The sequence below is a fragment of the Mixophyes fleayi genome, chromosome 6 (assembly GCF_038048845.1).
Source record: "Mixophyes fleayi isolate aMixFle1 chromosome 6, aMixFle1.hap1, whole genome shotgun sequence".
Lineage (NCBI taxonomy): Eukaryota > Metazoa > Chordata > Amphibia > Anura > Limnodynastidae > Mixophyes > Mixophyes fleayi.
The window spans coordinates 76,731,844-76,750,528 of record NC_134407.1 but is presented as its reverse complement, the minus strand read 5'-3'; the positions used below and the strand labels follow the sequence as shown (position 1 = coordinate 76,750,528).

Here is an 18,685-nt window from a genome sequence, read left to right as displayed (position 1 = left end):
GGGGCACACATTTTTGTGAGACACCTACTTAAACTGCATTTGCAAGCTTTGGAACAGCAGCAGAAGGTTATTAAGTCTGAAAAATGTGTTAAAATGTCACGCAGAAACACAATCTCTTATTTTAAAAAATTGCAGACAGTAAAAAAAAGAAAAAAAAGCCCCCCCTTCCCACACACCTATCCTAGAAGGCATGTAATCCTGTATTATGCCACATCCATCATCTTCAGCCGGCTGTTGTGCTATACAGTCTCAAGAACCCACTCTCGCTCAATACAGTAATTGTCGCATGCTGACAGGGGTATGTTGCCTAGCAACCTGTCCCCCCTAGCCGACCAGTCACATGACCATTACAGAAATCCAAATTGACTTCTCCATGAAGTGGAAGATGGCAAGCACCTAGATTTAAATAAGTTTAATGTGGTCACAATGTCCTTTCCAAATGCTTCCATAATGAATTGCATTATGCAGTCAGGATGAGGAACACATGCAAAATTTTTTGGGGTAATCTAATTAGCATGAAACAATGGTGTTTAGTTTGTTTTTGTTTTTTTTTGTTTTTTTCTTCTTTCTAACCAAGCCAGAATCTACCCAAAAGATCTGCATAGCTAAAGTACAGTCTGCTATATTTTGTCTTTGCAGATTCAGGAAACAAATTGTAGCTCAAGGTCATTTAATGTTTGTCCTTCAAATGATTTGCCTGTTTCATTAAATGTACTTTTCCGTCTTAAAGTTTTGCTTCAGAAACCATCAAATGAATTGTTGAATTTTGCTATATTTCACTGAATCCAGACCCAAAATTAACAAAACTCCTAAAAACACTCTAAATCCAAAACACAAATGTTGATTGTGTCTAGTACACTGGTGTATAAATGATAGCAAAGCTTCATATTGTGTCTTGACCAGCCTTTGAATAATTTAGGTGGTTGAGTCCATCTCCTCTTTGCCTGCTCTGACATTGTTGGCCCTTATGGACTACGCCATAGCCCCCAGTGAGCTCAGATGCATCCTTACACAATAGGATACACCCCAAGCTGTTGTATTATCTATGGCACGTAAGATGAGTTCTGTTACAGTCCAGCAACAGAAATAGTATAAGATATTTCTCTTAACATTTACATCAAACAATTCTAATGGGAAAAGTTATTAAAAAAAATAAAATAAATGCAAAAGTAGGTTTCCCTTTAACACAAGCAGACACTGCTGTCTGCTTCTCAACCCTAAATATGTCAAAGATCATGCCAGAAGCTAGATAATAACACTATCCACATCAGAAGTGAATTCTACCTGTAAGTAACAAAGAAAACTAGTGCAAAGTGGAGACAAGTGCTGTTACCCAAAGGCAGCAATTAGTCTGTCATTTTGCAAATTCAGTTTAGAAAATGGGAGCAATGGGCAACGCTACATTTATTTTATTTCCTAAATGTCACCCTATGTTTTTTATATTACATAATGTTTTTAAAAGCAAGCTTTCATTTACCATTTTAATTATCCATTTGGCTAACTAATACTGGGTAAAATGCAACATGTTTGGCCGATGACTATGGCTACAAGGTGTACAATGGAAGCATTGCTCAAGAATACTGCAATGCATCATATGAGAGAACATTATTCTCTCAGGAAACTCTACAAAGAAGCCAGTAATAAAATCTGTCAACCAATAATCATGCTTAGAATTTACACTTTGTTATGAGCACATGTATAAAGCTATATCACTATATAATCCCCCAGGTTCCTCCAGTGATGAAGGGGAGTCTGACGCTGTCACTGTTGCATTTGATGATGGGGACCGTGGAAGAATCTCGCTGAACAACATCCGCTTGTTGCCTCCTGACTTCACCATCCAGTGTGAGCGGATTTCTGCACAAAAATAGTTTTTAGATTTAAGATGACCAGATAACCATGTTCTGTAGTTGTAAAAAATAAGCATTGGAGGTAAATGTAAAGGATAGTGGCAGGCTGAATCGGAGCTGACATGCAATACTCCCAACATTAGTCCTGGTGTATAAATATTAGATTTTTCATTGTCTTTAGCCTGGGGAGAAGACAATACCCAGCCTGTACAATACCATTGTCTCATCCATTTTCAGGTACAGAACCCTCTCCTGCTCTGTTGTTGTCAGCAGAAAGTCGCAGAACAAAACGCTTTACCAGTAATACCACCTCCGCATCAGAGTCCTCTCAGAACCCAGGTCCCGACACGCGAGAGGCAGCAGAGACTTCTAGGAACAGTGGGAGGAAAGCATCAAGCAAAGAGAAACCAGGTGAGCGCTAAACAGAGTCCATGAGGAAACCGAGAAAAGAACGGACCTTTCCACAGGCAATGTGGGAAATGAATGTAGGTAGGGGTGTGTTGATGTGGGACACTGATGAGAACATTTAAGACTTCTATTCTCTAAATTGTGCTAGAAAAATCTAGTTCTTGGTTAAAGCATATTCTCTCATCAGAAGATGTTATATTATGCAACCCCACAGCTATGACCATTCTCACATGGAAAATCTATACATTGCATCTGAACTTCTGGAGGCTAATTTTTCTACTTCTGTAAATGACCCTTATTGTCAGATATTCCCCATAACCTTGGTGCAAAGTCTGTGCTGGTGTTGAGGATCACAATAATTAAGACTGAAAAAAAAAACTTAGGGCGCATTTTATTACTTTGTTTTACAGATAAAATGGACGTATTCAACTCAGGTGCAAAGACTCCGCTACCTGCCACCAACTTCCTAGGCCGCTCAACAAATGTGGAATTGATGAGCTGGCCTTCTCAAGGCAAACGCAGAGCTGGAAATAAGACAAGCAGTGGGCTGCATGATCCCTTCCAGTCACAAGTTAGCGTGAAGAAACAAAAGTGCCGTGAACAGCCTCATGTATTTGGTAATGGATTTGGCGCGGATTCCTTCAGCAGTTTGGCCAACTCTTACAGTCCTTTTGGGGGCAGTGCCAATACTGGGATTACAACTGGGCAGAAGCCTGTACGGACAAAGAAAGGGGAGAGGCCAGAGGAAGAGGAAAAGGGGAAAGTAGGTAAACGGAAGGCAAATGAGTTTTTAGTGAAACTTGATCATGAGGGAGTTATGTCCCCCAAGACAAAAAATGGTAAAGCTCTCCTGCTGTGTGATAAAGACTTTGGACTCCGTATTGGGCAGAGCTACAGTTCTGCGTCAGGACTGACTAAGGACAAGAAGCGAAAGCCACCTCTACATGACCACCTACCCATGGGCTTGGCCCTTTCAAAGTACACTGGGCAAGCAGAGTATGGTGTGAACTGTGATAGTGACTGCTCATACTCTGACCATGACGAAGATGAAAATGAGGGAGGTCTGCGGGCAAGGGTTCCATCTAGATTTCTTACAGGGCTATCTGTTTCTTCCTCTTCCTCTGGGTCGTCTTCATCTTCTAGCTCTGGCTCCATGTCCAGCTCTAGCATTTGCTCTACAGACAATGAGGATTCATCAGATAGTTCAGATGAAGTGGACTCTACCATGCTCCTACAGCCCTGCCTCACGCACCCTGTACCTGCCTTGCTGGCACAGCACACAGAGGATGGTGGTCAGGGCTCCCGGGGGTGCTTTGTCTCAGGACAGAAAGCTAAACAGAGGAGGAAAGGGAACCCTTCAAACTTTCCTAAAACCAAAGAGCCCCTACCTAGACAGCAACGCCTGCCCTCTGTAGAAAATCGGCCAAAGATTTCTGCCTTTCTGCCTGCACGCCAGCTCTGGAAATGGTCTGGAGAGCCTACCCAGGTGAGAATGCTTGTTCCTCACCTCCTTGACTGCTGTAATAAATGTATATAAATAGGCAACAGAAACATTGATTCTAATATATAGCACAATTACAGTTAACATGATGTTAAAAAAAATTGCTCTTTTTTTTTTTTTTTGTTATAAATGCTCTTTCACATTCAGTATTGGTTTTAACAGATATTGGACAATGTGATGCTGGTCCACAAGCTTCATGTCAAGTCAGTTTGACTGTGGTGTCCAAAGTCTAAATTTCCTGCTAATTGTTGCTGGCTAACGAGTCTCATTTCTTCTACCTCTAGAGGCGAGGAATGAAAGGAAAAGCCAGAAAACTCTTCTACAAGTCGATAGTCCGGGGAAAGGAGACTCTGCACGTGGGGGAATGTGCAGTTTTCCTGTCAGCCGGACGCCCAAACTTGCCCTATATTGGACGCATTGAGAGCATGTGGGAGTCCTGGGGCGGCAACATGGTGGTTAAAGTGAAGTGGTTTTACCATCCTGAAGAAACAAAATTGGGCAAAAGGCACAGCGATGGCAAGGTGAGGCATAAATGGATGACATTTGGTGGCTGGTTGAACGGAGAGCTGCCTTGCTCGAGTTCCAAACCTCGGTGTGGCATGATTTTTTTTTTGTTTTCCTAGCTCCCAACAATGTACAATATTTACAGCTGTCCTTAGGAATAACAAAGATGATACTAGTTTTTAATCTATAGTTAGTGGAATAATTACTATGTTTCCTTATACAAAAGAAACAAACAGAATTATTTTACAGAAAATGGTGCACAGGAAAAAGTACAACAAATAGCAAGCAATCCGAAATTTGACATTCATTTTCTAAGCTGCACTGCAGTAATTAAGTTGTCTAATTAATATGGGTTACAACACCCATTACCTTTTCTACCAGTTGTGTAAAGGTCATACTGGAACCAAGGTTGCCATGTCGCTGGTTTCAATGATCTTAATAGGAGAAACACAACAGACTAAGGCTGGTATTATGGTGCTGTTAATTTTTAAAGCAATTATCCAGATGATGTTAATTTTTGCTCCTTTTCCCCACAGAACGCGTTGTACCAGTCATCCCATGAGGATGAGAATGACGTACAGACAATCTCACACAAGTGCCAGGTGGTGAGCCGCCAGCAGTATGATAAGATGAGCCACAGCAAGCGCTACCAGGACCGGCAAAACCTCTACTACCTGGCAGGGACCTATGACCCAGGAACTGGGCGGCTGGTGACTGCAGAGGGAGTGCCAGTGCTGTGCTGATATGCCACACAGGAGTTAGCTGGGGGGAGGGTACCACTTTCTATACAGCACTTCTACAGTAGTACATTGCAGGCTCACAAGTAGCATGTACAAATCCAGAAACTCGTACACTAACTAAAACCTTACACAACAAAACGCAGTCCTGGAAACTGATACGCACAAATCCTAGCCACCTAAGCGACAGGCAGTGTGTATTTACATACATACACTACTAGTACAAGACGCCAGTCTCCAACACACCTCTGTGACTTGTGTGGGTAGACTGCTCCTGCAATCAGTAGATCTTTCTCCTAAAGAGCGATACGGTTATACATTTCTGAAAACGTTTAATACTCCCATGATGCATGAGCCAGTTGGGCACCCCGCACTAAAGGGGGGTTGTGACACCCTAAATCAGAGTACCTGTTCTCTTTTTTTTTTTTTTTTTATTTTGTTATGCCAGACCTAGAGCACCTCTCTTCTCACAAAGCACATCTAACACTTGCCCTACATGTCATTCAGTGGTTTATCAAACAAACCATGTGACCAACTTGGTCACACATGGCAGAAAGTTCAGTTGACCTGACTGGGTTTGGGTTGTGCAGGATGAGGCTATGTGTTACAATGTTAGGCACATTTGGTATAACAAAAAACAACTCGCTGAACATGTGGTCAACGTAATGTCTGCACCTTTCAAACAGACAAAGTTACTCCCTTTAAGGACAGAGAAGTCTGTAACACTATGGAATATCCAATACCATAGGGCAAATGTAAGACAGACCAACTGATCCCAGAAGGGCTACAAGCATTGATGTTAGGAAAGTCCTTAATTTGATACATGCCCAAAATAAATGTCTGCTCTTATACAGCCTACAGTATTATATAATCTATTGAGACCTCAGAAAACACTGCCGCCATCAGGTGGTATGCCGTAGCACTTCAAAACACTACAAAGAACGCGAGACCCAAGCTTCTATCTAAACTATTAGATAAAACCATAGGGTAATTATTTCCATTTTATGGCAATTTGCAGTGTTCTCGGGAAAAACTGCTGAGACACAGTGCCATAAATGTATGCTTAAACTAGAGCCTAGACACAAGGACTATGTAAACTGCTGTGAAATCCATTCACAATCAAAATCTACTCAACTTTTTCGTTAATTCTGAGATGCAAGTATCAAACTGAAAATTTCCTATCAAAACTGCTCCATCCATTTTAAGACAACTTTTTCTTTTTGTAATTACTTGTAATTTTTTTTTGTGTGTGTTTATTTGTATTCTTCCTAATTTATGGTCAACAGCCTCAAGTTTCAAGCCATATTCTCCCCAGTACCTCTTAAGAGCTTTTCTTCCTGAAAGGCAGGATCAGGTGTAATAATTATCTATTTATTCACTGTGTAAATATGGAATTTCTTTTGGAAAGTTTTTATTAACAAAACAAAAATTACAAAAACAAAAAATCCTTTAAAAAAATAAAAATAAATAAAAAAAAAACTAAGCTCAATGGAAAAAAAATACCCCCTTATTTTGCTGTCGCTAAAATATAAATTATGCACTGTGTCCTATGGCAAGGCTGGGAATATTAGGAATTATGTATAATTTGTAATTATAATGGGGGCTATGGAGAATAAAAGCACTTGGGAACTAGGCAGGGACTTGAAGTGAGCAATGAGAGACAATTTAAGTATCTAAAAAAAATTGTTGTCACATTTAAATGCTTTTATTGTTAAAAAAAACAAAACACCAAATTCCTGGAAATATGTATATAGATTGTCTGAAATATTTTTTTTGTGTTGTTTAAGACATTTTTTAAGGAAAAAAGTAAAAGAAAATGTATTGGGAATGTCAATATGGTCCGATGGAATAAAAAAGGAAAATATTCTATAAATATATATTATATAAATTAAGTCTGGTCTGGTCTTTCTTCTCTCCCTCTGAAGAAAATGATATTTGTGAATCTCATAGGAGATGTTTCCATTCCTTGGAGTTGAACCTAGAGTTTTACAATGGAATGACATGTGCAAGTTCTAAGTACATGAAATACCACTATTCACCAACCAATAAAGCACACACAGTGAACATGAAGACTTCAATTAAAATTTAATTTTGTTGCTTTATACCTAAAAGAAAAACAAAAAACAGCAGACGCTGATCAGTTCCAAGTTGCTTACCTAACAGCCAATTAAATCTTACACAACAACTATTAGTAGTGGCAAATATTTCTATCTTGTTTGCCAGGTATGAGAGGCCCTCTTGCTGTATTTTGACTATAAAGCAGTAAAATGTAGTTTAAGTTGTGATGTTCATAGCAGTGTGTGTATAGATTGTCTATTTATATGAAGTCACCATATGTAGCCCTGGACAAAGAAAATTAAAACATTCACATCAGTCCTTGCTCCAATGAAGTTTACAATATCAATTTTTCATCAAACAGATTAGGGTCAGCTGCCAATTAAACTACCAGTATGTTTGGAAATATTTTGGGACTGTTTGAAGAAACTGGACCACCTGTGTGTGTGTGTGTGTGTGTGTGTCTCTCTCTCTCTCTCTCTCTCTCTCTCTCTCTCTCTCTCTCTCTGTCTTTCTTTTTCTCTCTCTCTGTTTTTCTTTTTCTCTGTGTCTATCTCTTTTTTTTTCTCTCTGTCTGTCTTTTTTTCTCTCTCTGTGTCTGTCTCTTTTTTTTCTGTCTCTCTTTTTTTCTCTGTGTCTGTCTCTTTTTTTCTCTGTCTCTCTTTTTTTCTCTCTGTGTCTCTTTCTCTCTGTGTCTGTCTTTCTTTCTCTGTCTGTCCCTCTCCCAGAGCTGTGAGACAGCAATGCTAGCCACTGTGCCTATATAATATCTTTGTAAAACACAAGTGGTGCTAATCTATGCAGAAACACCTGTCTACGTATATAAACCGTTTCATCATCACTGCTGATATGTCACACTAGTGTTAAGTAGGAATAGTTGTGCATTTATCTTGTTACAGTACAAAACAGTGACTTCTAGTATAATTATAGTGTGTAGAAGATGATGCCTAACCCCGGAATCTGTGTGTATATTACATATACTTATAGTATGAAGTTCTGATTTTTCTTTTTATCTTTTAAATTTTTTTCTTTTTTCTTTTATACATGTGACCGAATGTGCTTAATTTTCACCTATGGTTGGTCTCTAAGGGGATCTTACACAGTTTAGCTGGAATTCTTTCTGCTGTCACCAGAAACTTGCTGACTACGACTGCCAACTACACACTAGGTTTAGGAGAATAGTGCTGCTCCGTTCACTCCTTTTTAACATTGTTTCTAGTGCCAGGATGGAGTGTTCTTTCCACCTGTCCACAAGCTGCCAGGTAGAGGGAAGGTTCAGCCTCTTCTGGTGCCACCAAGTCTAGAGCAAGATGTTTAGGGGCACATTTATCAATATTCACAAAGTGAAAAGTAGTTTTCAATCCTTATCGCAATGATAAGGATTGAACTACTTCTCACATTTATGTACAGCCCTGCACAGAAACAGCAGTTCCGAAAAACTGCTGTTTCAGTGATAAAAAAAATCATACTTACCCCCTCTTCGGAAGCGCTGTCTTCGGGTCTTCTCTTCACTCTTCAATTGCGCATGTCCAGTTCCAAGAACTGGACATGCGCATGCAGATCCCCTCTCTGTCTCTGCAACGATAGTTGCAGAGACAGAGCGCTGAGTGACAGGGAGGGATCATGTGATCCCTCCACACATGCGCTGTACAGCTCTGCTCTTCGGAGCAGAGCTGACAGCATTAGATTTCTTCAATTAGGATGATTTACGCCAGCTTCAGCTGGTGTACATTAACATGACAAACATTTTTTTCGGGACTTGTTAGATTGCGGCCAGGAGCAGTCACCATTCTGTTGAATGGTGACTGCTCCCAAAAACGAAGAGGAATGCAAAGCAGCAGATATCAATGATATCTGCTGCGATGCCCCCTTAATAAATTTGTGGAGGACACTGTGGGACCTTAATGACCCGTTAAAAGCACTATCGTGCTTTATTAAATATGCCACTTAATCTTTAAATCTCCCATCTAAAAATACTTCGAGGGACATTGCGCAGGAAGTAGCCAAAATTGTAACTGGTCACTTATGCATTTGTAGCCTGGAGCATGTTCTCATGTGTGGACATTGGAACAAATGGCGTGCGCACACTGGTCACCTAAAATTTTCTGCTTGGTCTGTGCTTCAACTAGGTTAGCTTGGGTAAGTCTCAATGAGATTCTCCAACCAATCTCCGAGGCGATGGGGTGGACAGGGGAGAGCTGTGGAAGGTAGCTCTCCCAGTATCCCTCTGAAGCATATTCCTAGGGCATTTGTGACTTCGGAGTCCCACTGAACTGCCTGCGCAGTCTGGGGATGGTAGTGGGTGGTATGGAGTTTCTGCACTTTTCCCAAAGACAACATGGTTCATGAGTGAACTGTGTCGATTGATCGGTTAGGATCTCTCCACGGAACCCTACAGTACTAAATATCCTTAACAGCACATTTGCTTTTCTGCAGTGATGGCAGACAGCCCCACAACCTGTGAATACCAGGTAGCATATTACACCACGATGAACATGTACCACTTTCCTGATTTACTTGGGACAGGTAAAGTACCAACAATATAAACCGTCACTGACTGGAAAGATTTCCCATTTGCCAAGTTACTGGGGTGTCCAAGCCGCTGACACACATTATAGGATTTCCTGTAGACTCGGATGTTATCTGATTTTCCAGGCCTGAAAAAGATCTGTGTCGGACGCTTCAGTGCTCTGTCTCTCCCCTGGTGTCCAACCATAGGAGTTTTGTGGGCAACTGCCCGTGGAACTACCAGCTGAAATTGTTCTGGGGGAAGGTATATCCCATTCTACATTCTTGGCTACCCAGTACAGCAACCCCTTCTGTCAGGTCACATTCCCGACCTCCATCACAAAAATGCTGCTGACATCCTGACACTTAATGCCTTCCAAGGTGGGATCAGAAAGCCCTACTGCAGCCCTCACCTTCTACTTTGTTGTGACCTTAGACCACCCCTGTATATGTTAGGGCTATTAGGTTAAGGTCAGTCATATGGCAGCTAAGGTGGTCAATACTGCTGGAGCGGGCAGCCTTCTAGGGGCAGGAACGCCACAAGATCAGATGTGTTGGAAACATCTGTGTTGTTTGGGGATGTTGTCTCCAGAGGCAAGAGATGGCTGGATACTGACTATCTTGCAGCTTCTACCTTTTCCTCTGGGCTAGATGATGGATAACATGACTCCTGATGACTTATCTAGCATTTATCTAGATTTGCCACGTGTTTAAACAATCGTGTTGATAGTTCGTTATATTTATAGTATAGTCACTTGTTAAAGCTTCTGAAAAGTTATTACTGTTGTTTGGGAAGTTTATTTTCTGCGCAGAAAAGGTGTAGATTGTGTGATTTGAAAGACAAGAGATGATTTATTGTCGTCTAGAGACAGTATCGGTTGCTGTCTGATTAGGCAGGTTGCACAACTGATGAACGGTATACGGGGCAGGTATACTGGTGGAAAAAACAAAGGAAGTTTTCGCAAGCGCGCCCAATAGTAATCGCAGTGTTTACTGATAATTAGTATCTTTAAGCAGTGCGTTCTGACCGCACGGTAAGGCCGTGATTGTGACTTGGAAGAGCAGCTGAAATTTTTTTTGCTGGTAAGGCAGGTAACTCTGATGCTGCCAGTTCAGTAATAAGCTCAACAGATTTGTTGAAGAGGCAGGGTATCGAGAAGCTATATCCCTGTGGTTGATATTTCTGTGATTAGGGGTTCCTCGTTTGATATGAGAAGAAGCGAGTGGACGCAGCTTGAGCAATTCGTCCACGGCCGCTGTAGATCTCTAGCGGTAGATTGCGTGCTGCAAAATGTTAAAAGAATTTGTTGGAGAGGCAGGGTATGAAGGAGCTGATATCCCTGTGGTCCGCTTAGAGACTTCTGGTTCAACATGGGTTCTAAGCATACGCTAGAGGTTGTCGATGTTATGCCTAAAGAAGGGCCGATTGGTTCAGCGAGGTTTCTTATGTTTAAGAAATATGGTGCATACGCAACTGTGTATTGCGACAAATGGGTCATGATGACTAAAGATTGTGTGAAACCTTTCCCAAAGATCGGCAGTTTCAAATCAGAGGTATTAAACAATGTTAGAGATAAAGTACGGTTAATTTAAATCAACAAAAGAAAGAATTAAATATGATGATTGAAATTGTGGCAAATGGAAGGGTACACGTGGCAAAGCAGCGCGTGCACAGCGGAAGTAGCCGCTGAAAAGCGTGGAGAATTGAGCGCCCCATGCGGTAGGGGGCATAAGTACAGCCGTTACTAAAAATGATTAAAAAAAAGAAATTACTAAGTTTTAAATCAATTTAAGACAAGTGTTTCTGAGGAAGAGGATGAACCCAATGTGATCTCAGCCATTGCACATGCTATTAACATGTTAGAACTACAACACATGTATGGAAAGGGAGCGGTCCCACCAGCAGGACAGCGGCTGTGATAGGTGAGAGTAGTGGGGTAACCACGAGGAGGGAGAACATCCATGGTACTGAAGCAGCAACTCCTGTGATTAATCCTGAATGTAGTGAACCGATTGGTGCTTATTCTGTCCGCACAATAGAAGTTCCTGGGAAAGCGGATAAGGATGGTATAGTTCCTGTAAAAAATGTTTCAATGCATTGTCCTTGGACTAGATCAGAACTACGTTCAATTATGACTGCGTTCCCAGATCTTAGAAAAGAGTTGGCTAAGTGTCAGAAGTTTGTTAAAGACTTAGGAAATGCGCACGAACCAACCAATAAGGATTGGCGAGTGGTGTTGAGGGCATGTCTTCCTCCCAATACTGACATACAAAAATGTATTAAAGATTGTTTGTTGGAGGAAGACAGAACCTTAACAGATGAGGATAATCGAGAGAATATTCAGAAAATTGTCTCACATTTGGCCATCTATTTTCCAGTAGTAGTGAATTGGAGCAAGATTTTCACCATTAAGCAAAGGGAGAGTGAACCAGCAGCTGATTTATTTTTCTAGAGCTCTTGCAGCGATGACAAAATTTACTGGGATATCAGATATAAGAGAGGATCCACATCATAGGGAAGTGGATGTAACAGTACTAATGGATAGTCTCAGAGAAAATCTAAAGACAAACCTCAACACCTAGTTGGAGGGGCATCACGGTAGATTCTCTTAGAGAGATTGCCATGTAGCATGAGAAGAACATCTTTAGAAACAAAGAAGAGAAGAGTGATAGATTGCTGACGGCTTTAGAGGGACTGCACACACAACCACCAGCTTACAACTCACATAAAAGAAGACATATGGTAGTGAAGTGTTTCAACTGCCATGAAGAAGGGCATATCATGAAAAATTGCAGAAAGGAAAGATGCAGTACACCTAGAGGATGGCCACATAGATACCCACCAAGGAGAAACTCACATAGATTAGAGAATTCACAGGTACCCACGCATGTTATAGCAACAATTGCTGCGTGGGAAAGTGATAGTCAGCGCTAGGGGTCAGGTCATACCTACAATGATAGTTGACATAGCTGGTAGGAAACAAACTTTTCTTGTAGATACGGAGGCGGCCAGATCAGTGATAACCTCTCCTTTTAATCTACAGGTAACTAGTGAAACTATTCCAGCTATGGGGATAACGGGGAGAGTGTTACATTACCCTTTGACTAAACCCACAGAAGTTACTATCGGGCCTCTGCATACCAAACACTCGTTTCTCTTGGCTGCATCAGCAGCACCTACTAACTTGTTGGGAAGGGGTTTGTTGTGCAAAATGGGATGTGTCATACTGTACCCCTGATAGTGTATTCCTAGACATACCAGAGAAGGTTGCACATGAGGTACAGGATATATTGGACACCTCACAAAGGTTAATGGTACACTCTACCGTTATAGAACAAAGTCCATCTCGGGTAAAGGGAATATTGCTGGAAATACCGGGTTCCCTAAGTACCAAAGATGGACAGGACACTGGATTGATGGCAAATGTAGCTCCTGTGATGGTAAATCTAAAAAGTGGTAGGATAGCTCCAAAAATCCCACAGTATCCATTAAAACCGGAGGTGGAATTAGGGGAGTATCCTGTTATTGAGAGGCTGTTGCAACAAGGGATTTTAATTCGAACATCCAGCACAGCCAATAGTCCCATTTTCCCTGTGAAGAATAGTGGGGCGGGACGGCCTATAGATTAGTCCAGGACTTAAGGGGAATTAATAAAGTTGTCAAAAGTCAATTCCCCATAGTACCCAATCCAGGTGTCATCCTCATGCAGATTCCACCGTCTGCTAGTCACTTTACTGTCATTGACCTATGTTCTGCCTTATTCTAAGTCCCTCTTCACCCTGACTGCAAATACCTTTTTGCATTTTCCTATAGGGGGGTGTAATACACATGAACCAGATTTCCCCAGGGGTTCATTGATAGCCCCATCATTTTCTCCCAAGCCTTACATGACTGTTTACAATCCTTCCAACCAAGAAATGGGCCTGTTCTGATTCAATATGTGGACGATTTGTTGTTGTGCTCTGATTCGTTTATGTCATGTTTACATGATACTAAATTGTTGTTACTTCATCTCTCACAAAAAGGGCACAAGGTTGCAAAGGACAAGTTACAGCCATGTCAGACAAAGGTTAAATACTTGGGACACTGTCTCACCCAGGGGTTAAGATATTTGACAAGGTACAGAATCGAGGAACTACAACACATGACTCTGCCGCAGAACCAGAAGCAAATCCGTACCTTCTTGGGGATGTGTGGATACTGTAGATCCTGGATCCCAGGTTTTTCTCTTCTGGCATTACCATTGCAGGAGTTAGTCTCTTCCTCAAAACCAGAATGTGTCGGATACACAGAGGAGTCAGAGCAAGCATTCTTTAACCTTAAAGATAGTCTGACTAGAGCATCTGCATTGGGAATACCTGATTATGAAAAGCCCTTTGAGTTATACTATACGGAAGTCAATGGTTGTGCAGCAGGTGTCCTCAATCAGAAACATGGTGATGCTAACAGACCGGTAGCATACTACAGTGCACAATTGGACACTGTGGCAAGATCACTCCCAACATGTCTCAGAAGTGTAGCAGCAACTGTTCTTCTGGTAATTAAGAGCGAGTACATAGTATTAGGACATGATTCAACTGTCTATACACCTCATGCTGTATCAGCTCTGTTGAATTCAGCTCAAACCAGGCATGTCTCTTCAGCTAGGTTCACAAAATGGAACTAGTTCTAATGGCACCTACAAACATCACCATCAAATGATGTAGCACTTTAAATCCAGCTACATACCTTCCATATGTGCCTCGAGGTGCACAAAGGGTGGGAGGTGAGGAGACCCTGGTTGGGGATGAGTCTTGCAGTAATACTGATACGCATGATTGTATGGAATATCTGAACCAGACCTTTACTGCAAGGCCCGACATACATGACACCCCCTTAGAAAATGTAGATTTTACGTTTCATACAGACGGGAGTTGTCAAAGACAGGCTGAGACGGGAGCACTATGTACTGGTTATGCTGTTGTAGACGATCAGGATGTTGTAGAAGCTGGACCCCTTGGCCCACCTCACTCGGCCCAAGTGGCCGAACTAGTAGCATTAAGGAGAGTGTGTGAGTTGGCAAAGGGTAAGTCAGCTAATATATATACTGACTCTAGATATGCCTTCGGGGTAGTACACGATTTCGGGGCCCTTTGGCATCTTAGAAACTCTACGACAGCAGCAGGCACACCAGTAGCACACTCACAACACATAAAAGGACTTTTGACAGCAATACAGTTACCCAAGACAGTAGCTGTCATAAAGTGTAAAGCCCACACCTCTGAAGAAGACCCGATGTCATTGAGCAATAACAGGATGGACAAAGCTGCTAAATGGGCCGCAGGGCAACCTGTAACTGTATTGACAGAGACAATAATGTTTTTTCAGACATTAGACACGCAGAGATTGATTGAAATGCAAGATTTGTGTTCCCTACAGGAAAAGACGGTCTGGAAGGCGAAGGGATGTAGTCAAGGGTCCTCAGGACTCTGGAGAGATGGACAAGGTAGGCCTGTGGCTCCCAGAGCATATTACCCAAGCATGGCTGAGGCAGCACATGGTCTGACTCACCTGGGTAAAGAAGGTATGTGCAAACTAGTGAGAGCATACTGGTGTGCACCTGGCTTTTCCTCTCAGGCCAGTAAGAAGGCAATGTCATGTCTTACTTGTTTGAGGAAAAATGTCGGAAAAACTATACCAACTGAGCCATCCCATATCCCTCCTACAGACTTTTTCAGGTAATACAAATTGACTATATCCAATTACCACCTTGCAGGAATTTCAAATATGTGTTACTATGTATTGATTTGTTTTCCAGTTGGGTAGAAGCATATCCAGCAGCCACTAATACTGCTGTGTTCACTGCAAAGAAAATTAGGAATTTGTGTGTAGATACGGTAGCCCTAGAATCATAGAAAGTGATAGGGGTACCCACTTTGCTGGTGATATCTTAGAAAACATGTGTAAGCTCATGGGAATCAGTAGCAGATTTCACACTCCTTACCGACCACAAGCCAGTGGTAACGTGGAAAGAGTAAATGGTACCATTAAGAACAAGCTTGGTAAGGTAATGGCTGAAACTGGATTGGCGTGGCCAGAATCTTTGCCACTAGTCCTCCATAGCATCTGAACCACTCCCAGACCTCCTTTTAATCTGTCCCCCTTTGAGATACTTTTTGGCCGACAGCCTCATTTGATCGGATCAGACAATAGCTCGCCACACTCATTCTGGAGGGAGACTTGCAAGGTCACCAATAGGCAGAAATGTTGATGGACATCATAGACTAGGACATGTAAACAGACATAAGAAAGTATCCATTGGGAAAGCCTCTATAGGTAATTGTAAAAATATTATCCATGCTGACATGTGTCTTGAACAAATAGAGACACTAGGTATGGCTAGTTTTGTCAAAACTTTGTGTGATATTATCAATGGTCATACTGTACCTTATGTTCTCCCAGATGACGTGTACTTTGTTTGTGGGAGAAAAGCTTATTCCTGGGTAACTCTGAGTTCCAAGTGTTTGTGTTTCTTAGGTAAACTGGTTCCGGAAATCATGACTATTACACATGAAGAAATGTTTGGTATTCATAAGACTACATCCCCACCATACATACACACACAGTATGAACATCATGGCAAAAGAAATATGATTCCTGTGAAGAACCCGTAGCTACAAAATTGATTACTGAAACCTCTAGCTTTCAGGTTATGGTTGCTCTAGATCTCACCAGGATCTCTTGGGGAACTTTAAATTTTAAGTATATTCAAGACCTGGCTAAATTGATGCACAATATCACCGAGATGTACCGTATGATGACACTTTCAGTTATACGGGAAGAGAGCTACAAGCGTATAAAAAGGAGTTGGTGCAACATAGACTGTTACGGTGGATATAGTGTGTGACATTGGGCATCCAGTTTGGTGTCAAATGTTGCACGTACATCACCAATAATACAGATGACCCCCAAGGAAGTCATAGACCGGAAGATGGATGAAATTCTACAACTAAAATGTGAATTTCGAAGGAACCATAATTCTTCATTGTATGAGATAGGAGAAAAGGTGACAGGATGGTTCTCCTGGTTAAACCCTGTAAAATGGTTCTCTGGTTTAGGGGAGAGGGTACAGGAAATGGTTGCTAGCGTAGGTAAGCTCCTTCTCCTTATACTTGGTGTCATCCTAGAAATTGGCTTATGTGACAGATGTGTTCCTACTGTGTGGAAGTGTGGAAAACAGTCTACTGAGGTAAACACTGAAATGGTGGTGAGGGATACGGAAATCATGGTCTGTGAAGAAGTACAGTACAATCCTGACATCGAGAATGTGATTTGGTGATTTTTTTACACTAGCAAAGGGTGAAACTGTCGAAGTCAACTAATTGGATAACGTCATTTCAATTAATATCTAGCAAACTTGGTTGTCTTTGTCTGAAAATTATGCGTAGAGCATGCTATGGTGTGGGGAAGCATATCCAGCCACAACATGGGGCAAATAACAAGTTTACACATTTACACGCATTCACATGATCATACACATTTGTAATTAGTACACATTAATTGTAGTTGCAACAAATAGTTATTTATGTCGAACTGTAGCATTATTTATGTTTAATATTATAAGTTATATACATGTTAGTGAAATCAAAGGTTCAGGTTGCAGGAAATATGTCATGTTTAGTATCATTTTAATCCCCTATTCATCCGCAGTTATCCGGCTCATTCGCCGAAAGGATCGCACATTCCATACTCTAGTTAGCGATGTTAGGGAATAAATGTTTAAAATGATACTGCCTGTATAATGTAAATAGACTAGTTTAAACTGGATTCTTCATTTACCCAACGTCAACTTTTGTTTGATGTGACTACATATAAGAGCTTCGCTCTATTATAATAACAGCAAAATGCATTTATAAGTTATGGGTACTTTACCCTTTTGTATGCATACATGTTATACCAGTACACTGATTTTATTGTATTTGGTTTATTACATTACCATTAATAATTTCTGTGTCCGTATAAAACTTTCTTTTGCCTTAAGATATCTCTCATTTTGTATAATATAAGGACTGTTACACACAACTTAAAGGTACTTGTAATCATCCAGGAGTACAGATGGAATAAATCTTTTACATAGACAAGACAGATCTTTTTATACAATTTTGGACACATAACCTCGCAGGAGGTAATCCAGCCTCCTGCCCCTTTAACCAATCAAAGCTGATTCTTGCAGCTAACTCATGAATCTGCCTAGATGAGTTTCACACCTTTAACATTGTTGCTAGTGGCAGGGGGGTGTCACGATCTGCCTACAGCTTATGCATTACATGCTGCTTTGCATGGCAGCTCCTGCCTTTTTGCCCTTATTATTGTATTTGTATTGGCAGTACCTCCATTCACCAGAGGTGCTGCTATTGTGCCTTATTGTGTGCATTAGAGGTTAACCTTCATGTTCACCAATTATCTCATGCACCTGGGTGTGGTTTTCACTTTATATACCTGTCACTCCCAGCACACATTGCTGGTTATTGTTGTCCTATTCTGATGTCATATCCTGTGTTACCTGTGGATTCTTCCTCCTGCCTTGCTCCTCTGGTTCATGCTGCCTGGAATCTGTTCATACCCCTGCTTCCCTGCATTAACTGTGTACCTGCTTGTTTCTGGACATTTATATTATTTTCTGCATCAGCCTACACCTGGTAATTACCACTACTCCTGACTACCTGTTATTTATACTTGTCTGCAAATAAACACAGAGTGTTTTCACCATATTCGTGACTCCTAGCTGTACTTCTGTTTGTAACCGTGATAGGGGGATTGTACTCTCAGCCAGTTCTGGTCCCATCAAAATTTAATCTTTAAATCTCTTGCCTAAAAGTATCTACCCTCTTCCCTTCTCCCTTCTTTGCTGATTTTTGCTCCAGGAAGTGGGCAGCAGTTCTCAGGCTGCCGCTCCTGGAGCTCTTCAAGATCTACTATGCTTTTTTGCAGACTGGAACTCCCCGGCTGCCCTGCGAATCCAGGAGGTGCCATTGAAAGCCCCTCCGGCAGTCTATGCAATGAGGTTGCTGGCAGGGTTGACTATGAGGCAGTTAGCAGCCACTGCTGGACCACCATGGATCAAGGGACACACCCCAGGATG

At 41.5% G+C, this 18,685-nt stretch overlaps 1 protein-coding gene across 6 annotated transcripts in view; it reads left to right on the top strand.

Moving 5' to 3' along the window:
• The window catches only part of BAHCC1 (BAH domain and coiled-coil containing 1), a 108,434-nt gene extending 101,542 nt beyond the window's left edge, over positions 1–6,892 (top strand). For all 6 annotated transcript variants that reach the window (XM_075216884.1, XM_075216887.1, XM_075216885.1 and 3 more), the window contains 5 exons: positions 1,729–1,845; positions 2,088–2,261; positions 2,669–3,744; positions 4,044–4,280; positions 4,800–6,892. In XM_075216884.1, the coding sequence (XP_075072985.1) occupies positions 1,729–1,845; positions 2,088–2,261; positions 2,669–3,744; positions 4,044–4,280; positions 4,800–5,006 (1,811 nt within the window). In that variant the 3' untranslated portion in view covers positions 5,007–6,892. The remainder of the gene's footprint in view (positions 1–1,728; positions 1,846–2,087; positions 2,262–2,668; positions 3,745–4,043; positions 4,281–4,799) is intronic.
• The last annotated feature ends 11,793 nt before the right edge of the window (positions 6,893–18,685 follow it).